The sequence below is a fragment of the Siphateles boraxobius genome, unplaced genomic scaffold (genome assembly GCF_051911475.1).
Source record: "Siphateles boraxobius isolate OS27281-9 unplaced genomic scaffold, OSU_SipBor_1 32, whole genome shotgun sequence".
NCBI lineage: Eukaryota > Metazoa > Chordata > Actinopteri > Cypriniformes > Leuciscidae > Siphateles > Siphateles boraxobius.
This window is the reverse complement of record NW_027508942.1, coordinates 5,647,501-5,671,500: the sequence shown is the minus strand read 5'-3', so window position 1 is coordinate 5,671,500 and position 24,000 is coordinate 5,647,501. Positions and strand designations below refer to the sequence as shown.

The window sequence follows — 24,000 nt, the reverse complement described above, 5'->3', positions numbered from 1 at the left end:
ATCACAGGAATAAATTACACTTTACTATATATTCACATAGAAAACTGCTGATTTACATTGAAATAATATTTCACAATATTAATGTTTTTTTTTGCATTTTTAATCAAATAAATGCAGCCTTGGTGAGCAGAAGAGACTTCTTTTAAAAACTTTTGACTGGTAATGTGTATATATATATCCATTCTGAACCTGTAAGAGTTTCTTGCAAAAGATGATGCAATATATATATATACATATATGTCTAAAAATATATGCATTACATCATCTTTTGCAAGAAACACTTACTGGTTCAGAAAGGCATGAGGATGAATAAACGATGACAGAACTATTCCCATAAACCTCTCCTGATTTCCACATACTAAATGAACAAAGCGACACTGAGCTGACGTAACGGTGCCTCGTGTTCTCGGCCTGCGAGGTCATTGGTCACGGTTCGCATCAGCGCGACTTAACATCAGCCGAGGAGACGGGCCGTATATATGCCAACCGGAGAGCCACAAATATAATTTCAGCCGGAGCTCACGTCATATTTTGACAGTGGAGTCAAATTCCGGGTGTCATCACTGTCACGGATTAACAGGAGATAGAGCAGGTGAACGAGCCGTCGCGCTTTACTGGGCAGATGTGTGTGTGTTCAGGAGAGAGAGAGAGAGAGAGAGAGAGAGAGAGAGAGAGAGAGAGAGAGAGAGAGAGAGAGAGAGAGAGAGAAAAATCTGTAGATCAGGAGAAGTTGACACAGAGACACACTTCCTCCACTGTTACAAACACACATCATTCAGAGACTCACTGTACAGTGAAACACAGCAGATTATTCCTGAGTTCCAGTCACTCCATTAAACTGATAAATTAAAATTCTTACTCCCTCTTTAGTAGCACAACATATTCATAAATGGCATAAACTAAGGCCTTGTTTACACTGTCAGTGAAATGTGACCCGATTCCGATGTTTTGCTCATATGTGACACAGATCGGATGTGTTTGATTACCGTGTAAACAGGAAAAAAACGCATGCATTCGGATATTTCGAGATGGGTTTCAGGCCTCGTTCATATGTGGAAATAAATCGGATATAAATCAGATATGTGCCGATGCGACTCATGTGAACAGGCGAATCGGGTTTTCTGAGGCATTAGCTACGTCTCCGCGGTTTAATGACGAGAGAAACACCGACGCGCATCCGCGAACATCGTGTCGTCGTAGGAGAGGAGTGTGAACACACATCGACACAACATATCAAAGCTTGGCTCACTCATTATGCCATAGGCCCACTGCTCCTCATTACAGCCCGACACGTTCTCATGAAAGTGCGTATCTACAGCACGAATTGTTTTTATCGTGCCATTTACGCCAAAAATAGTTTTTGCGTGCATGATACGCAGTTTTTGCGTGTAATACGCAAGCACTCCACACCCCTAACACTACGCAAGGGGTTTACAGTGCGTATCATTATCGTATCAACTACTTTTGGTGTATAAATGGCACGAGAAATAATATGGTATAGATACGCACTTTCATGAGATCGTGTTGTATGTTCCCGCCAGTCCTGAGATCTCGCACACACAATAACCGAAGCACATGCGCAGCTGCGATGATGGCCTTTTCGTCCTCTATAGTCTCAAAATCATGATGATGTTTGGTAAACTTCACACATAACTCAAAGCTAGCATCAAGCATATTTCGCATTTGTCCATCTGTGCAAGAACCCCCTTTAAGCATGCGCGACGTTTCAGATCTATGGCAAGTGTAAACACATGAATCGGATACGGATCTCAATTGAAATATTGTGTAAACAGACGGTCAAAAAAAATCAGATATAGGCAACAAATCAGAATTGGGCATCAAGACCTGCAGTGTAAACCAGGCCTAAGAGGTACTGAGTGAACACATCCGCACTGTATTGGCAAGGCAAGGCAAGGCAAGTTTATTTATATAGCACATTTCATACACAATGGTAATTCAAAGTGCTTTACATAGAAGAAATTAAAATAATCAAAAGAAATCAGAATAATTAAAACAGTTTAGAATAAAAGATAAAATACAGAAATCAGAATAATTAAAACATAAAGTAAAATACAGTGCAAACAGTCGGACGAACAGTGGCACAGTGCTCATTCAGTAAATGCACAGCTAAACAGATGTGTTTTGAGTCTGGATTTGAATGTGGCTACTGTAGGAGCACATCTGATCTCTTCTGGAAGCTGGTTCCAGCTGCGGCTGGCATAGTAGCTAAAAGCAGACTCGCCATGCTTAGAGTGAACCCTTGGTATTTCTAGCCGATGTGATCCTAATGATCTGAGTGATCTGTTGGGTTTATATTCACTGAGCATATCTGCAATGTATTGAGGTCCTAGGCCATTGAATGATTTATATACCAGTAATAATACTTTAAAATCAATCCTAAATGTAACTGGCAGCCAGTGTAAAGACCTGAGGACTGGTGTGATGTGTTCATATTTTCTGGTTCTGCTCAGAATCCTAGCAGCAGCGTTCTGTATGAGCTGCAACTGTCTTATGGTCTTTTTGGGAAGGCCAGTGAGAAGTCCATTACAATAATCCACCCTACTGGTGATGAAAGCATGCACAAGTTTTTCTAAGTCTTGACTGGAAACAAAGCATCTAATTCTTGCAATATTTTTCAGGTGATAATATGCTGATTTAGTTATTGCTTTGACATGACTACTGAAACTAAGGTCTGACTCCAGAGACACACCCAGATTCCTGACTTGATTTTTAGTTGTTTGACCCCTAGACTGAAGGTATGCGTTCACCTTGAGAACTTCATCTTTGTTTCCAAACGCAATGACTTCAGTTTTGTCTTTGTTTAACTGAAGAAAGTTTTGGCACATCCAATTGTTTACTTCATCAATGCATTGGCAAAGGGAGTCAATGGGGCTGTAATCGTTAGGCGATAGGGCTAAGTAGAGCTGTGTGTCGTCTGCATAGCTATGGTAAGCGATTTGGTTCTTTCTCATTATTTGGCTCATTGGGAGCATGTACAGGTTGAATAGGAGTGGCGCAAGAATTGAGCCTTGAGGGACTCCGCATGTCATGGATGTCCACTCAGACTTATGGTCTCCTATACTCACATAATAACCTCTGCCTCCTAAGTATGACCTGAACCATTTTAGGACTATCCCAGAAAGCCCGACCCAGTTTTCCAGCCTGTCAAGAAGTATTTTGTGATCGACAGTGTCAAATGCAGCACTGAGGTCGAGTAGTACCAGCACTGATAATTTGCCTGTATCAGTATTTAAGCGAATATCATTTATTATCTTTATGAGCGCGGTCTCTGTACTGTGGTGCGGTCGGAAACCAGATTGAAAATGGTCAAAGTATCCATTCGAGCTTAAGAATTTGTTCAGCTGATTGAAGACAACTTTTTCAATGATCTTGCCTATGAAAGGAAGATTTGAGATCGGTCTATAGTTGTTTAATATGGTCTTATCCAGATTGCTCTTTTTCAGGAGGGGCTTGACAACAGCAGTTTTCAGGGAGGTCGGAAAACTCCCAGAGAGAAGTGAGGCATTTACCACTTCTAGGAGATCTGCTTCTAAGCTGTGTAACACATTTTTGAAAAAAGATGTGGGAAGTGCATCAAGGGCGCAGGTTGATGTTTTTAGTTGCTGTACGGTTTCTTCCAAAATTTTGCCATCAATTTCTTCGAAATCAGACATAGTGGCTACTTTCTCGTCCTGTTGTCTGATCTGCCTGACCCCAGCGCAACTCAAGGATGAGCTGATCACCTTTCTGATATTATTGATTTTCTCAGAGAAGAAAGAAGCAAACTCACTGCACTTTCTCACTGAGAGCATTTCACTGGGAATCTGGCTTGGGGGGTTTGTCAGTCTCTCTACAGTAGCAAAAAGAGTGCGCGTGTTGTTTATATTGCTGTTTATAATATTCGAGAAAAAAGTCTGTCTAGCTTTGCTTAGTTCCTTATTGAAAGCATGGATGCTGTCTTTGTAGATGTTATAATGGACTACAAGTTTTGTCTTCCGCCACATGCGCTCTGCTTTTCTGCATTGTCTTTTCATATTTTGCACTGCTGTTGAGTTTCTCCAAGGTGCTTTTTGTCTGCCACTCTTCTTCCTGACTTTCACAGGAGCAATATCATCAATTACACTCTTAACTTTTGAGTTAAAAGAATCAAGGAGAAAATCAACAGAGTCAGCAGATATGCTTGGTGTTAAAGATATAGCCTTCATAAATAGTACACTAGTGTTCTCATTTAAGCATCTCTTCTTGACAGACACAGATCTAGCTTCAATGGCAGGAGAGATCAATATATCAAAGAAAATACAAAAATGATCAGACAGTGCTACATCCTTAATAACAATTGATGAAATGTTTAGACCCTTACTGATAAGTAAATCTAGTGTGTGTCCACGATTATGTGTGGCTCCATGTACATGCTGAGTCAGATCAAAAGTTTTTAAAACAGTTTTGATTTCTTTTGCCATATTGTTCTCTGCATTATCTATGTGAATGTTAAAATCTCCAGCAATGGCAAAGCAGTCAAACTCTGAGGAAATAGAACTTAACAGTTCTGTTAAGTTCTCAGCAAAAGCTGGAGAGTATTTAGGAGGCCTGTAAACAATGATAAGTAAAATGCGTGGAGCACCTTTTAACACAATACCCAGATATTCGAAAGACGGGTAATTCCCAAATGATATTTGCTTACATTGATAGACATCTTTATAAAGAGCAGCTAAACCTCCGCCTCTTCTGACAGCTCTGCAGACACTCATAAAAGTAAAGTTAGGAGGGGCTGTTTCATTGAGGACTGTTGCACTGCAACTTTCTTCTAGCCAAGTTTCATTTAGCAACATGAAATCCAGGTTGTATGTGGTTATTAAGTCATTGACTAAAAGTGATTTATTTTTAAGTGAGCGGATGTTTAAAAGTGCTAACTTAACAGTCTTACTTTTTGTCCCCACAGCAATCTTGGTATGTCGTGTAATAGGCACCAGATTAGATGGGTTTGCTGTACGGCTTTTGAAGGCCTTAGACTTTCTATCATGTAATTGAACAGCAATAGAAAAAGATACAGGCACACTGGGTTCCCGCTTGTTCTGTAAACATTTGAGAAAGTTATTGTTATCATAGCGGGGACCCGACACATATCACTGAGAGCTGGTATCAGTTGTTTTTGGTTCACCTCGAGCCGCCGGAGGAGGGTGTGGGCCCTGGCGCTGTGGCAGAGGCCGAAGAGCTCTCACAGGAGGAGGGGGAGGGCGAGCTGGGCCCGTAGGCTTTGGTGGTTGTGGGGCCTGGCGTTTTTTGGTTGGTATCTGGGGGCTCGCAGCAAAAGAGTGGGATAGTCTAGTTCCAGCGTGCACCAGTTGTTCCATTTTCTCTGAGAAGCACAGAAGTGGAGATGCTGGAGAGAGTGATAATGTTTCCAGTGAGAGTGATTTTTGCTCTGGTGTTATTGGAGGCTGTAATATGCTGTCCTGGTTTCCCTGGCTGTTTTCCAGAAAGTCGTCCTTGGGTGCTGTATATTGGAGCAGTGCTGGTATGTCACAGTCTGTCTGTGGTGAGCTCTGTGGGCAGGGCTCAGCTGAGATTGTGTCCGTGAGCAGAGGTTGTTGTGGCTGAGTGGTGTTATCACTGTCCTTGTGTGATGTGTCAACCGCATGTCCATTCAGGGGCTGAAGTGAAATCCTGTGGTCATTCATACTGTATCCAGGTGTGTGTGTGCCATTCAGGTTGAGTGGATTTGCACACATTGCAGAAGGATGACGGAGGGAGAAGTAGATATTGTCCTTTAGCACTCTTGAACCAAGTTTGTTTGGGTGGTGGCCATTCTGTTGAAACAGTTGCCTCTGACTCCAGAAAAGATTGAAGTTGTCAATAAAGTTCACTCCTTTTATATTGCAGGTTTTTTGCAGCCATGTATTAAGCCCAAGCAACCGTGAAAACCTGTTTGTTCCTCTTGCTGGGAGTGGTCCACTGATGAATGTTTGAACTTTCAGTCTTTTAAGTGTTTCAAAAAGTTCATTGAAATCCTTTTTAAGAAGTTCCGACTGCTCTTTATGAATATCATTCTTCCCCACATGAATGATGAGTCGATTTGCAGTCTTATGTTTCATCAGAATGTTCTGAAGTTCCCTGTTTACATCAGATGTTGTTGCTTGTGGAAGGCAGCACGTTGTTGTATCCCTGCTATTAATGTTTCTGATTATGGAGTCGCCCACTATCAGAGTCCTGGGCTCGGCTGCACTGTGAGCTGAGTGCCGCTGTCTGCTCGACCTTGAGCCCCAGTTAGCATCAGTGTTAGCTACTGGCTGATTCTGTCTGTGTGTGATCACATTCATCAAATTTGGGGATTCCTCATTCATTAATACTTCAAATCTGTTCTCAAGATGTATAGGCGGTGGTAGGAGACCAGTGTTTGCAGTCCTTGTCAGAGCCGTATCTGGGGTAGAGGATGCTACTGCAGTAATATGTGATGCTCGTGACAATCTGATGTCTCGAGTGCCTTTGGGTCTCGCACCCTGTTTGTGCCATCGATTAGTAAAACGATCGGCTTGTTTCTCTACACTCAGTATGGCCTGTCGAGAAGCACTAGATTCATGGGACTCACCGGCTGTATGCTGAGGACGTCCATGACGAAGCTCTGTTGTGTGTTCCGTCTGGTTTGGTTGTCCCGCAATTAACTTTGTTTCAAGAATTGCAATCCTTTGTAAAAGTCTGTGGCAGTTGGAGCAGCAAGTAGATTCCAGAGGAGGCATTTTCTTATCCTTATGAATGTAGGCAGTTTTTTTTTCTCTTCCCCGGAATGTAAGCTTTCAGTGGGAGGCTGGTTGAATAAAATAATTCTGCTTTTTTTTGTAGTAATCCAAACGTTTGAGCACTGTGCTGATGTGCTGAAGTTAAAATTAGGTGATAAAAGGAGATAAAATATAGAAATATAAAAGCGATAGAGCAAAGCGCGGAGCAGTAAGCGAGAGCGTCCGAACAGTAGCTGAGCAGGAAGTGTTACTTTTAATATATATGTGTGTTACTTTTAATATATACTTTTAATATATATATATAAGTGAATTACTATTAATATATATGTGTGTGTGTGTGTATACACACATATGAATGTATTTTATGTAGGTTCTTGTTTGTTTGATTTGTACAATGCTTTGGCAATATGTACCCAAGTATGTAATGCCAATAAAGCAATATGAATTGATTTGAGAGAGAGAGAGACCGACTCTCTCCCAGTATTCCCGAATCCTCCTGGGAACAAACGTCGAGTCGGTGACAGTCGTTCCACAAGACCTCAAAGGCCCATCAATCTGCCAGCCAATCACGGCTCATGGATTATACACTCGGGCTGCTGGTCAGAGAGCTGTCAATCACTCACATCCACATCTGTCAAATCACCCCCGAGAGAGGAAAGAGGGATGGAGGACAAAATAAACTAGGAGCTTGTATCTTACCCTCGTGTCCTTTCGCAGGTCATTTCGTTTTCTATCTCTATTCTTGACCATTTGAGAATTGGCTGCTGCCCCTTTAAGAAACGTCTCCTTCACTTTCAATTACGCTGCTCACTTATACGATACAGCTCTTAAAGTCTTTTCTTTCCTATTGTGTCGTATATCCGAGTGAAACGCTTCAATCTGAACAATAACAAATGTGGGCGGGGCTTGATTGTGCCCGTGGGGAATTGATTTAATGGTTGTGGTTTGCTATTGGCCGATCTCATGTGATTGACAGGTTGCCCCGACCACATCATCAGAGAAGAGATGCTGCAAGAGGTTAAAAAAAACATTATTCTGATTCAAGATTATTAAAACAATAATGAAGTGCATGGATACCTGAATGGAATAAATACAAAAACTGTCAATTTTGATTTCATGGTGATGGTTCATGGTTATATTTAAGTGCTGAAAACATACGGGAAACATGATCACGAGGTTTTGTTCATGTATCTGCAGTCTTGCTGTTAGTAAAGCAAAAAAGACGCACGAAAGATATCTTTATGTTTAGGTCAATTATTCCGTTTTCACTCAAATAGTCGTTATGCTGCTTTATACCGCAAACTTTGAATTATGTTATTTGTGGTTGTGGTTTGCTATTGGCTGATCTCGTGTGATTGACAGGTTGCCCCGCCCACATCATCAGAGAAGAGATGCTGCAAGAGGAAGATATTCTGATTCAAGATTCAAGATTAATATAATAAAAAACATATCAAACAAAACCCAAATCAGGTTTAGCTTTGAACGGGATTCTGCCTTTCTTTCCGTCCTTCTGATTCTGTGTGTTATTCTACGAGCGTGTGTGTATTTTTGGGTGTGTGTTCGTGTCTCTGAGAGCCGATATGAGTGTGACGCGCCGCAGGGTCTCAGCTGCGATCAGTGTGTTTGTTTCGAGTTATTTAGATACCAGCCGCCCTTCACAAACACACACACACACACACACACCTGCGCCGTCCGTCACACCATTTATTACACACACCTCAGCTGACGTGATCTGGAGCGCAGACCCTGTAGGCGGAGGATAAAAACAAACCAACAACATAAATATCAAACACACAATGCTGCTGTAAAAATAACTGTTAGAAACATATGAGCGTAAGAAACACAACGCAGGTCAACAAGTCAAAAACCAAACAAATCTGTATATTTAATGTCTCAGAAATGCTCCTGGGCTTAATGTGTGATTCATTAATTCAAGCTTTTAAAGGCTTTTTAGAGTGATGAAAAACAACAAATGTTGCTGTTAATATAATGCACATATATAATATTAAAATATATGTACACTACCGTTCAAAAGTTTGGGTTCAATAAGATTTAAGACTTTTATTCACCATTAAACTTATCAATTTATCAAGGCATTTATAACGTTTCAAAAGACATTTCAAATAAATGCTGTTCTTTTGAACTTTTTATTCGTCAAAGAATCCTGAAAAATAAAATGTATCAGTTTCCACAGAAATATGAAGCAGCACAACTGTTTTCAACATTAATAATGTTTCTTGAGCATCAAATCATCATATTATAGTGATTTCTGAAGGATCATGTGACACTGAAGACTGGAGTAATGATGCTGAAAATTCAGCTTTGATCACAGGAATAAATTACACTTTACTATATATTCACATAGAAAACAGCTGTTTAAATTCTAATAATATTGTTAAAAATGTACTATATTACATCAAATAATTTATAAGAGCATAAGAAAAACCATTATAAAATCTTACTGACCCTAAAATGTTTAATGGTAGTGTACAATACAGCTAGATATAAATATAGATAAAATATATGAACTCAGATAAATTAGACCACTTTTTATGAAAGCTTTTTTCCACCACAGAATAAAAAATAAAAAAGGTAATTGCTTTTTATCTCACATTTCTGGCTTTTTTTCTCAGAATTGCATGTTTATATCACGCAATTCTGACTTTACAACACAAGAAATATTAATATTCTGAGAAATAAAGTCAGAATTGTGAGATGTAAATTCAAAATTGTTAGAATAAAACATTTTAAAAGATAATTGTGACTTTTTATTCTGTGGCGGAAACAAGCTTCCATAACTTTTTCCCATTCATCTTATAACAGCAAAATGAAAACCATCAGCCAATGAACTGGTAGAACAATCAAAAAACAAGTTTGTTCCCATTGATAATGCATAATCATTTAGAAATAGTACTTTTTTCCACAATAAAAATACAAATGTAGTATTTTCCAGACAGTCTTTATTTTGATTGACTATTGTATAATGCTTACTGTACTGTATCACACAAATGACAAACTCAACTTGATGTTATTTAATTTCATAGTCAAAAACACATTGCGTCCTTGTTCCTCATTTTATATCTTTATTTATTGTATTTGGATTTTGATTTGCACTTTTCTTAGACTATTTATGTATGTTCTGAATGTACTTTTGAGAGATGGGGATGGGTTATTGAGATGGGGATGGGTAATCAAAAAAAAAGTGTTCAGAGTGATTTTTTTTTTTTTTTTACTTTCTATCTCTGTATATTAACATTGTGTAACTAGGGGTGTAAATCGGAGCCTACATGACGATTCGATACGATACCGATTTCTTAAGCCAACGATTCGATTATTTTCGATACTTGAGAATTCCCCGCGATACGATTCGATACGATTCAATAATCGATATTTTTACATGATATCTATTAAGTTTCAAATAAATCAACAAAAATGTTTCTAATTTGCCTTTTATTGAGAATACAGGAACAGTATTCTATTCGCATAATGTGTATGTTGTGCTCAATGCACTGCAAATAGAACAGCAAATATAACAGTTACTGCATACAGTTCAAAACTTGATTCTATCGAATCGTGGTGCGTTTCCGTGCATCACCTGATCTTGAAGTGACTGATTAACATTAAACACACCGGACAACTCCACTAACAGCATGTGTCTCTCGGCCTGCTGGGAGACGCAAGAACCTCGAATCACAACTATTAAATATTCTGACACTTTAAAAAAAGCTCAGCGCTGCCAATACGAGCCAAATCAGCCCAATTGTTTCATAATCATGTTAATTTCTGACTCACACACACACACTCATCTGCACTGAAGGCTGTTCTGTGTCTCTGCGTCATGTTTCTCTCACAGTCGCCGCTCAAACTCTAAAAGGGACCAAAGGTGAGGCTTAAAAGCTGTAAGAGGAAGGTTTAATAAACGAGCGGCGCTCAGAACGAGGTGATAATGAGCTGTTGCTGCTCGGATCACATGACGGGGAAAACCGAGACCCGCGGGTTCAGCGTTCAGCTCTGATAACGACTTCACCTCCATTAGCAGGAGCAGCGGACACACACACACACACACACACAGCTCAGGATTCACCACACGACTGGAAAAAGTCAGACGGTAAGAATGTGGTATTATATATACAGATACAGTATATGTGTGTGTGTGTGTGTGTGTGTGTGTGTGTGTGTGTGTGTGTGTGTGTGTGTGTGTGTGTGTGTGTGTGTGTGTGTGTGTGTGTGTGTGTGTGTGTGTGTGTGTGTGTGTGTGTGTGTGTGTGTATTCACCTAATGCAGCTCTTGTGAGACAGACGGAGAGATGGAGAACTGAGAAACTGAGGGAGAATGTCTGTGGAATGAGACACAATAAGCCATAAAGCGACATACAAGACACACACACACACACACACACACACACACATTTTGGGTTTTTAAGTTTTATGGGTATTTTCCATAGACAATGGTTTTTATACTGTACAACATGTATATTATCTCACCCTACCCCTTAACATACCCATCACACACACACACACACACACCCTACCCCTAAACCTACCCATCACACACAAACACACACTCTCTACCCCTAAACATAGCCATCACACACACACTCTACCCCTAAACATAGCCATCACACACAACCACACACTCTCTACCCCTAAACATAGCCATCACACACAAACACACACTCTCTACCCCTAAACATAGCCATCACACACACACTCTACCCCTAAACATACCCATCACACACACACACACACACACCCTACCCCTAAACATAGCCTTTACACACACACTCTACCCCTAAACCTACCCATCACACACAAACACACACTCTCTACCCCTAAACATAGCCATCACACACACACTCTACCCCTAAACATACCCATCACACACACACACACACACCCTACCCCTAAACCTACCCATCACACACAAACACACAGTCTCTACCCCTAAACATAGCCATCACACACACACACCTTACCCCTAAACCTACCCATCACAGAAAAAATTCAGCATTTTTACATTTTCAAAATAACTAATTTAGTATGACTTATAATCGATTTTCCTCATGGGGACCAAAAACAGCCCATAAGGTCATAATTTACTGGTATTACCATCCTTGTTGGGTGATTTGGTCCTTATAATGTAAGGAATACCAGGCACACACTCTCTCTCACACACGCACGACATTGATTAAACAGTATTTACATTTATGTATTTAAAGATGACGCTCATCGAGTGAATATTGAGCATTATTAATGTATCCGAGTCTCCGGACGGGCTTTATCGGGTTCTGACCCATTACATATATTTCCTACTGGAATTACAAATCCACAAATGGAGAGACTTTCTAAATGTGTGTGTGTTTCTTTCCACAAGGACTTAAAAACCACACAAACAACAAGGAAAACTGTGCAGATGTTTCTCTTTCATTACTCAGGAGAACTACAGAAGATCTCAGCTACGTTTAATTCACCTCTGTGCCAGAAGTTTCAGCAGAGATAAAAAAAAAAAAAAAATTCAGACAGTAAAAATGTATATTGACTTGACTGCAGACTTTTAGGAAAATTAGAGCACAGTTTGAGACATTATTGGATCTTTTCTGAAACTTTTGAGCTATACTGAAATATGAGAAGATGGATTAAGCAAAAGATTCGATTTGCTCTCAGTTTATTCTCATTGCAGTCTGGGAGAATCAATTGCAACATTAAAGAAATCTCATTTGATTTTTCCTGAGTATTTTAGAGCATGTCGGAAAGGCGAATCACAGAGAATACGAGAATAAGCAACATCACAGGACAACAACAGATCGCTCATTATCATCTGTCAGGATAAATAAACCCATCAGATGATTGACAGTAAACTCAAGCAAAATGTCGTGTATGTTCGTAAACGCCACGAAACAGGAGCACCTGCAACATTTGCCAAAAGACACGGAATATAAACAGAACACAGTTACTGCATCCCACAATGCAATGCAACCAGACTTTCCATTTCCAGTGCAATAAATGAAACGCAAGAAAAGTTAAAATGCACTTCCAAACAGACTGCAACTGCAAAGTGTCACGCTTTTATATATAAAAACTAGTAAAAACGAAATACCAGAGATAAAGACCGCACAAAAGCATGACAGGGAAATATTAATCATGCAATGCTCGATGAGAGATGCTGGCGAATGCGTATCAATATCTGTTAGTATTTCCAATGTATTCAATCTCAATCTCCAAAAAAGGGCGAAAACATTTGTCATGTGACCAATCACTCTCAAGCCAAAGTAAAATTACATCCTAACACTGACTGATTTTTTTTTACATGGCTAAATGAAGAAAGATGGCCTGTTCATTCATACAAAGGTACTAATTGGCACAACTAACATTTATTCAAACATGAACTGACACACAGGAAATAAATGGAAACATTCAGGAAGAGGGTGAAGGAAAAATGCCTGTCAAAATAAAGACTCTTGCATAAACACTAGATGAATCACATGCAGATTCAGATGAAACTAGGGCTGAAACGATTCCTCGAGTTACTCGATTACAAAAAATTCCTCGAGGCAAAACTCTTCGAGGCAAGACTCGCACTATACGCGCGGCGCAGGGATTTGATTGTTTCACACGGATCGTTTATTCACACGGACCTGTTCAGGAAGCATATATTTTGAATTTAGTTGGCGCGATGGCGGAGAATAAATATGTAAATAAATGGCAGAAATTGTCTAAAGTGTGGGATCATTACACACTTAATAAAGAAGACAACAAGGTGCAGTGTCTCTGCTGCAAAACAGGGCTGTCACTTTTTATTCGATATTCGAATATGCATTCGAACATGACGTATTCGGACTATAAATAAACTATCCGGTTTTTAAAGTGCCATGTTTAGCGCATATTTTTACAGTCTATGATTAGACCGTTTTTTTGTTTTTTATTATTGTTTGCCATCTCACCCAGGAGCGGGCGCTCTAAACGTATTGTAGCGTAAGCCCATGACCAAATCAAGCGAATAATAGCCTCCCTGTTTTGAGAATGGAAGATAACGCACAGAACGACAGCCCGAGCGGAGAATTACGACCTCAACTCATCTAAAAAGTCGAGTCTGGAAATATTTTGGGTTCTACAGCTACACCGTATACCACTTCTCTCAACATTGACGCGCAAATCTGTGTGTGCCAGGCACGTGTGTGCGCACCGAGCGCGTGTTCTCCACCGCGGGGAACATCGCCAATAAAAAGAGAGCCGCACTTGACCCAGATCAAGTTGATAAATTGGTTTTTCATGCTAACAATATTAAGAAATGAATTGAAATAAGAAATGAGGCTAGGCTATAGGCCTTACTCCTGCTGTTTAAGCCGTCACGTTATTGTTTGTGCCGTGCTGTTCCGATGCAGTTTTTTTTCCATGTAGCTTAGTGGCACTTTATATAGATTAAATTGATAACCTGCTGTTTAAAACATTAAGTCAAAAAAAATGTTTTCAGACAGGCCTGTTGAAGAGTCCTGTTTATGACTGTCAGACTGTTAATAAATTTGTGATTGAATCTCCGTTACGGTGTTTTTTTGGGGGGGGGTTGGGGGGGGGGGGGGTCTCGTAGAAATTCGAATATATTCGAATACATTACTCGATATTCGATAACCGTTCGAGTTTGATTTTTCTCAAAAGTGACAGCCCTACTGCAAAATAGAGCTGGCAGACCACAACAGCACATCTCCCATGATTCAGCATCTGAACAGGAGACATCCATTCCATGCTGTTTCACCAAGCGTCGCTGAAACAAGGTAACGTAGTCTAAGCCTATTGATGTTCGTTGATTTTAATCCTGTATTTGTAACGATGTCGTGATGCGGTTTGACTAGATATGATTTTTAGCTTTGATGACATTTTAAGTAGCAAACGTAACTATCAATTGCCAGAGAGTATAGCCTAAAAAAAGAACATCACACACACACACACACACACACACACACACACACACACACACACACACACACACACACACACACACACACACACACACACACACACACACACACACACACACACACACACACACACACACACACACACACACACACACACACACACACACACACACACACACACACACACACACACACACACACACACACACTTTTTGTTCTCAGCTTAACTAAACTAAATTTGCAGAAGGTGCAATCCTTTTTTTTGGAATGTTGTGTATTAAGAAGACAAAAAACTAAGTTTATATTCATATTAAGTTTGTATTCATACATGTTACAGTAAGTTCACTTAACTGTATGTTGTTATATAATTGTTAGCAATGCCAACTTGGCACTTAACTTTTGGAGCCAAACTTTTGGACTTGGAAATAAATACCTTTGTTGAGAAATAAAATGCCAAATGCTTGATCATTTTACAGCCACATAATTTTTGTTATGCATAATTTGTTTTGGTTGTTCAAAAACGATCCGATAACTCGATTAATCGATTACAAAAAGAAGCGATAGCTGCAGCCCTAGATGAAACTACCAGCTTGAATTGTCTTTTAAACACTAAAAAAAAGAAAGACATGAGAATGGATAATTTCCAAACATTTCAATGTTCTGATTTATTGTGAAGATAATTAACTTTTATATATCCACATATGTCGTTTGGTATGTGAGCAGAAGTTTAGCAGTGAGAAATCATTTTGTGCCAAGTAAGTTCTTTTACAATTAAATTAAAGTATTACATTGACTGTATTTCTGTTAACTTTCCAAGTTTCTATATTATACCATAGGGTATGAAAATGTTGGACTGCATATCTGGTATTTACATTTTTTCTAATTTTTATTTTTCTGATCCTGAAATGTCTTAATCTTGACAACATTTTAGCATTTGTCAGTTTCTTCTTATCTGATATTCCTCTTTCATGTGTAAACTGTGGATGACATTTCAGGGGCTGTTTATTTGACTGATATTTACAAGTGTAAGGTCCCTGACCGGCTTCCCTGCTGACCGTACAACTTTCAAAGAATTAAAAAGATGAAAACTCTCTCTCTGTGTGTGTGTGTGTGTGTGTGTGTGTGTGTGTTTGTTTTTTGTCGTAGCAGGAGGTCCTCATTGGTGCTGGACTTTGACAAATTTCACTCTCTGGACAAATTGATGGTCACAGGAGGATAAAAGAACAGCGTGACCTCTGAGCGCGATCGCTAATGTGTTCGGTCTGATACGAGACTCCAGCAGAGATGAACCACACACACACACACACACACACACACACACACACGATGACATCCTGAGTCCTGAAGAAGATTCTTCCCAGCTATCAACAATCGGCTCTAAGAAAGTCTTGCCAATGTTCCCATTTAGTTTTGAAAAGTTCAAAGCATGTTTTAAAAACGTTATGGCAACATAAAGGGAAAATTCCATTTTGCAAACATTCCAGGAATGTTTCTGAAACATTCTAATAACATTTAAAAAAAGGTCGGACAAACATAAAACTGAAACGTTTCAGAAAAAACATCTATTGAAGAAAGTTTGATATACTAAAATGAATTTATTGATTTACGGTCTGTTTTATGTTCCGTTCTGTTGACTTTTATTTTGATACGCTGTTCTCTGTTCTTTTGTTCCTGTTTCTTCTCTCGGTTTAGTTTCGCTTTCTTTAGTTACTGATTATGTCTTCTTTCTTTTCCCATTGTGTTCACCTTTTGTTTCTTTTGTTCTACCCCTGTATTTATAGCCCTGTGTCGCGGTTGTTTTTGGTCAGTGTTTCTTTGAAATTATTTGTGGAATTTACTAGCACTGTTTAAGACAACATACATGATAACTACTAAAATATGTGATGTAATAAAAAAGGCGATAAAAAGGTGAAAATATTATATTTAAGGGCATAATATACATGTTATATATATATATATAGATAATACTTTTTAGAGGATAATATTATTTGATAATTTTTTGTTGACAAATTCTAGATTATATGTTTTATTATGAACGTTTAGCATGAAAACCAAAGTTTCAATAATTAAAAGTGTACACGTCGACTTTTTGTGACAAAGGTCAGAACTCCTGATATGATGTAGATTTTTTAGGTGCACTCTTGTCATAAATTCATCTATTACTGTTCCTACATAATTTGTAACAAAAACGATATGCTAAAATATCTACTTAGGAGACTTAGACCTTTCCAACGATATATAGTTTGTCATGATTAGATTAGGATTTATTTGTAATATAGTGAAGTAAATTTAGCCGTCCCGGTAGCGGGATGAACGCTTATGGTGCTATAGCGTCATATGCAAATATATTTGCCTGTGTGACATCACAGATCCCGCAATATCAAAACGAGCTGTTTTTGGAGCTTGATTAAACGGTCACATATTTTTTCTCCCATACATCAGAACATGATAATTCCCCGAGGGATTCATCAGGACAGTAAACTGATGATCGATCTCTAGTGCAGAGACACGAGTCTTTTCTTTCCTTTCTCTTCCCGTCACACTGACTTTCTCCCTGCAGGTTTGAACAGTGATCGCTCTCCTGGGAAGAGCAGAACCTCGGGAATACAGCAGCGAAACATCCACACATCCATACCTATTCATAATACATCTGTCGAACGCACAGGAGGGAGCAGAGTGAGAGAGAACTGCACGTTCACATCGAGAGACACAGTTTCACTTCTCGGCTCAAATCTCATTTTTTGGTGAGGTTACATTCATGCATCATCAACCAATTTCATAGCATCAAGATATGCATTTATATGTATTAAATCTATGCATTAGCATTAATATATGCTTCTACTGTCACTGTTCAAATCATATCTAAATGTACATTAAAGTCACCATGAAATCCAAATTGACAGGTGTTTATTTTATTCAAGTAATTCATCCATGCACTTCATTATTGTTTTAATAATCTTGAATCAGAATAACTTCTGTTCTCATCTCTTCTGATGATGTGGGCGGGGCAACCTGTCACTTACACAGAATTCATTTGGATCACATAGTTTTAAAAACTTTTTTTTAGAAAATCGATTTTTGACATTTGTGAATCGATTTGTCAGTACCGAATACTGAAATTTTGATACCGTGAAAACACTACGTCACAATATTGAAGAAAAAGCTAGCACTAACTTCCCTTTCCTGACAATTTTTATATTTTAAATGAATATATGCACCGTTCTGTGTAACAAATTACACATTAGCACACAATTATTATAGTCATATTCAAAAAGGCATTGTCAAAATCTGATCCAATGTGATTTCTGCTGTTCACATCCAACAAGCAAATCCGATCTGTGAACGCAGCCAAAGAAAATGAGACAAGTTTTTTTAAATTCTTATGTTTTACAAGTCAGATATTGCCCTCAAAAAACCTCATTATTGAACCATGAAGAAATCAGACAGAACCAGGAACGGTCTGTCTGTCAGCCAATCAGCTGCGAGCAGCACCAGAGCTTTGTTGGCATTATTATTGATAGCTTGAATATGTGTGGAGGAGAAAGAGCGAGACCCGGCTGAGAGAGAGAAAGAGAAAGAGAAATAATCAGGCTCTTACCCCGGGTAGAGTCTTTTGTTCATGGAGAGCGCTCTGGGCCTTCAGCGCTGACTCTCTGGCACAGTACGTTAGAAAGGCACATCCTGAAACACACACACACACACACACACACACACACACAGAGGATTCATCAGTTCATCAGTGTGTCGTGTTGACGAGTTACTGAGTGATCAGACTCGGTCTGCACAGGCAAACATCACTCAAAAATAGGGTTGGGTATCGTTTGAATTTTAATTATTATGATTTTGTTTATCGATTCTTAATTTTGACTCCAATAAGGTAAAAAATAAACTTAGATATCATTCACATTTAGTCTTATTGCAAAACATGTAATTGTAGCTGAATATCATTAACACAAATCAACAGGCTAGAACATTTATAACGTTTATAAATACCCAACTAGCCTAACTAATCTACATTTCAAGCATTATTAAAGACAAGTAAACACTGAGTAATTAAAAAAGAACAAATAAAAAATTTGTAATCGCAACAAATAGATACAACTGAACAAAGATATGATTCAAATAAACATTTTAAGATTGTCAGGTATTCAGGTACAGACACTGTATTCAAATGTAAAATAACAGTGCACTTTATAAATAAAATATACATTACAAATATAGTTACAGTTATTCAGTCAAGAACGAGCAAATTTTCTCTTTGTCGTTTGATTAGTGTTATTATAGAGACAGGAATATTAGGCTGCTGTCACTTTAAGAGCTGCACGGATCCAATATACTGATACACACTTGCATCACAGAAAACAGCGAGTCGTCTCGCGCTTGAATGGTTTAAAGACACATTGAAATGGTCATAAAAAATGTATCACAAGTATATGATTCCTGACCTGAAGTATTCGATTCCCAACCCTACTCACAAATGACAGCAATACTCAAAATCACATTAATTGTCAATGTCAATTTATATGTAAAGTACACCTGAAAACAACAAAGTCTGCAAGTACAAGTTAAAGAACTTTTATACTTTTATAAAGAAAATTATACATGTCTGGCAGTCATGCAAACGACAGCAATATTCAAAATCACATTAATTGGACAAATAGCAGAAAAAACCCACATATGCATTTTCAGACACCTCCACCTCCAAAGCGCCACTGCAGATTAATTGAACATGCCTAAACATCAAAAGCAAATGTGTTTTTTGCCCCATGTGTGGCAGCGGTGACCCTCTGAGAGGCGTTTCTGCAGCGGCAAGCCGAATCAGCAAACGTGCGAGAACACACACATCGGTCAAACCCAGGACTTCACACGAGACACTTTAAAAACTCAACAGGCTCTCCTTCACAAGTATATTAGCCTAAACATCTCTTGAATAACAACTGTTACTCGGTGGATACAGGATTTCTCGAGATACAGGATTGCTTGTTTTGCATGCATGAATACATGGTTAGCTTTATTTAATTTGCATTTTATTATTGCTTTGTCTGCTGTCCGTGACCCATCAGAACAGACACAAGGCACATTCTCGCCACCGTGTAACGGATCGTAGTTGATCCGTAAGGATGGTTCGGCACGCACGTGACTTGCGGATTACTTGCAAAACCATCATAGAGTGAAAGTTTGACTGTTAAAAAATGTATCTCACACAGAATCATTCATTCAAAAACACTAACTTATAAAGACTTAATTTGATTCATTACTGCAGGGCTCGAATTTCGGTGCGGGATTGCGGGTATTGCGCATCATTTTAATCATTCCCGCAAGTCTTGCGTTTATAATGTGGGAAATTCCCGCAAACATTCATTCAATCTAGCATGTAGGCCTATGAATGAATTTAACCTAACAGATTATAAGATCAAATCAGTCATTTTAAAACTTTCTGCGAGACGCAATTTCACAAACAGCGTGAGTGATTCTGCCAATGCCGCGTCTTCTCTGTCTCTTAAAATGTGTTGCACAAGGCGAGCCAATCGCGCGGCTGCAGGCGGCGACTCTAGACTCGCGTTTCAGGAGTCGGGACATTTCATGGAAATGTCACTTGCACAATCGAGCCATTGCATCGTCACTAATGTTTATAATTTGTGCGTTTTTTTAAGTCTTACCTATTTAAACATTCAAACGATTTTAACCCGCATAACAAACACCTCGTGAGTAACAAAACTGAGTTATTTTTCTTGAATTATAGCGCTTTAACGGTCAAAAGCACACAACATTGTCTAAATTTCGGTTTTGGGGAGTATCCTCTCAAACACAATCGGTTATGTCTTAAAAAAATAATACAAAAAGTAAATGCATGTGACACTATAATGAAAACAGCATGGGCCGTTCACGTTACGTGTTTTGCACGTTCATCCTTTACTGAAGCGTCTTCGTCTTCATGGGGAACGTGGCTCATGATTGCTCAGCAACAGCGAGCCCTTTTTAAAAGAGGAGAAAGTGGCGCGGACTGCGCTTTACACGCAACATGTGAACGGACCCTAATGGATCCGTGCACTAGCTCTTAAAGTGAGAGTAGCCTAAAATGTGTCTGTCATTATAAAACAACAAAAGACAGCATTAATTTTAAGGAATCAGGATTAATAGCCTATGTATTCAAATACATTTGATTACTTTTTTCCGTTTCTATTATTTCTGAATACTAGTGTTAGACCTAAACTTCTCTCTTTATTTCATGTATTTATTTGTGCTACTTTTTTCAATTTAATTCAAAGATTGAAATCAAGCTTTCTTTTGTTGTGTAAACTAAAAAAAAATGACCCCATTGTAAAAACACAAATACAATGAGTGAGCAAACATTTAGCTAAACGTATTTTTTAAAAATTGTCTAAAAAAAAAACTCACCCCTCAAATTAAACCCCCCCATAAGAATAACCTAAAGGGGGATTTCCCCCCTATTTTCCAAAACGAAATTCAGGCCCTGTTACTGGATGATTCATTCATTGAATCATTAATTTAACAGTTTTTTATATATATATATATATATATATATATATACACACTAGCGCTGGAACGATTCCACGAGTTACTCGAGTTACTCGATTACAAAAATTCCTCGAGGCAAAAACTCTGCCTCGAAGCGTCGTTTAATTCCTATGACTCGCACTATACGCGCGGCGCAGGGATTCGATTGTTTCACACGGACCGTTTATTCACACGGACCTGTTCAGGAAGCATATATTTTGAATTTAGTTGGCGCGATGGCGGAGAATAAATATGTAAATAAACGGCAGAAATTGTCTAAAGTGTGGGATCATTATACACTTAATCGCTGAAACAAGGTAACGTAGTCTAAGCCTATTGATGTTCGCTGATTTTAATCCCGTACTGTATTTGTAGCGATGTCGTGATGCGGTTTGACTAGATAGGATTTTTAGCTCTGATGACATTTTTAAGTAGTAAACGTAACTATCACGTTCAATTGGCAGAGAGTATAGCCTAAAAAAAGAACCCCTTCACACACACACACACACACACACACACACACGCCAGTCAGACCAATTGCATCAATGCATCACATATGCTTAAACTTTTATGTAGCCACGCAACAATAATTTCAGCATGCATTCACTGTACACACCGGGACGTGATGGAGGAACAAATATTGTAGTGCAGTCTTTGCGAGACCTTGTTTGTATTTCACGTCTGCCAAAGTCCCCAGCCTGTTGGTTTTTAATAAAGATTCGGAGTACTCATTTTTCAGTTAAAACGCACGGAACAAAAAGTGCGTCAGCTTTTACTGCGTGTTCAACAACGTCACGTTACATACAGCTCTTCTTCAGCGTTAAACTACCAGAATACACAAATATGCTTAGATGCTTAGAGTGGTTATATTATAACATCTTAAAGGAAAATTCACATATGAGATAGCTTTATAACTTGCATACTATATAACTTATACAGTGTAGTATATAACTTATAACAGCTTTAACTGAAATGGACACAAGTTTAATATAACTAATCTGTTAATAAAACACACACACACAAAAAATATCCGATTACTCGATTAATCGATCGATTAAGTGCTAGATTAATCGATTACAAAAAGAATCGATAGCTGCAGCCCTAATACACACATACACACACACACACACTAAATAATAAATAACATTATGCAAGTCATCAAAACACACGTCTCACCATAAACCCATCATCCACACGACATTCACATCTCTACAGATCCTCCAGTGTGTGTGAGACACATGATGAATCACACTTCAATGTCATTACACAACAATAAGAGTCATTTATTGTACAGACGGACTCCACAAGCTTAATTTTTGCCAAAACAAGCTTGTTTTGGATTGAATTGCTCACCCTAACTCTTGCTTTCAGATTTATGCAATTACATTCAGAGTCAGAGTTTTGAAGTGTAACTGTCACATGTCTGTCCTGTCTTGGTTATGCACATGAGTGTTTTGTTATGTTGGGTCATGTGCTCTTGTTATTATCTGGTCCCTCCCCCTTGTTATCTGATTATTGGTTTATTTGTCCCACCTTTCCTCCTCGTTACCCTCCTTATTTGCCTTCCTATTTAGTCTTCCTGTGTTCGTTAGTTGTATTTGTTTCATATGTTGTTGCGTTAAGTTCCGTGCCTGTCTTGCCCTGCCTTGTTTGTTCTGGATTTAGTTAGTATGATCGTGGTTTTCTTTTGTTGATTTGTTTATTTTATGTTTTGTCTTTATTAAAAGAACTAATTCACTCCGCACCTGAGTCCACGGATTTATTCCCACTACCCACCGTGACAGTAACTATATAATACCTGTTATACAGCAAATTTCTAAAGGCGTCAAAATGATCAAAGCGTTCCTGTCGCACTTAATCTCCTCAAATCTCCTCCGGTCCTTCAGTCTCTGACTGATAGTTTAGTGTGTTTTATCCAGTAAAAGACTTTCAGTGTAATTGTACAAACGTCCTTCAGCTCGAGCTTCACGTGCCTTTAAATCTGCACTGATTTTTATCAAGTAAACATAAGAATAACTTTGATATTGTTGGTAATATTTCAATTGGACTGAATCAGGTTTACCTGATTATACAGACATCATTTATTACAAAAATCATGTGTATGAAATATGATCATCAGGCTTTTGAGGAAAGTTTATTAGGTCATCTCTCAATCATTATTGAATTGCATTATATGCTTTAAAACTAAAGAGCTTTGATCATAAAACTAAGCATTTAAATATCATCTTAGTAAGACATTATTGGCAGATACTGATATTTATATGCATTGAATGTGTCTGCTATAATGTTATAAAGATGTCACTGATTTACATTTACATCACTTTTTTTCCAGACAATTCTCACTTTTTTCTTGCAATTTTGACTTTTTTCTTGCAATTCTCACTTTTTTCTTGCAATTTTGACTTTTTTCTTGCAATTCTGACTTTTTTCTTGCAATTTTGACTTTTTTCTTGAAATTCTGACTTTTGTCTTGCAATTCTGCAAAACTGAGCATTTAAATATCATCTTACTAAGACATATTATTGGCAGATATTTATATTTATATCCATTTTATGCGAGTATCTGCTATACTGTAATAAACATCTAATTTATTAACATTATAAGCATCAGAATTTCATCCCTTTTTGTCCCTATAAATATCAGCATCTGCACCAAATTGCAAAGAGCTGTTTTTATTCTCACTATATAATATTATACGGGCCACAAAAGCTTGAGGAATCAAATATGATACTCAACAAAAAACACATATGCAAACTTCAATCCAGTAAACCGTTCCATATTCATATATTTAACTGTTCATTAGCTTTGTTAAATGTCAGGCATTACAGGATTGAG

At 38.4% G+C, this 24,000-nt stretch overlaps 1 protein-coding gene across 4 annotated transcripts in view; it reads right to left on the bottom strand.

Moving 5' to 3' along the window:
* The window catches only part of celf6 (CUGBP Elav-like family member 6), a 179,507-nt gene that overhangs the window by 150,473 nt on the left and 5,034 nt on the right, over window positions 1-24,000 (bottom strand). For all 4 annotated transcript variants that reach the window (XM_077194680.1, XM_077194681.1, XM_077194683.1 and 1 more), the window contains exon 2: window positions 18,245-18,327. In XM_077194680.1, the coding sequence (XP_077050795.1) occupies window positions 18,245-18,327 (83 nt within the window). The remainder of the gene's footprint in view (window positions 1-18,244; window positions 18,328-24,000) is intronic.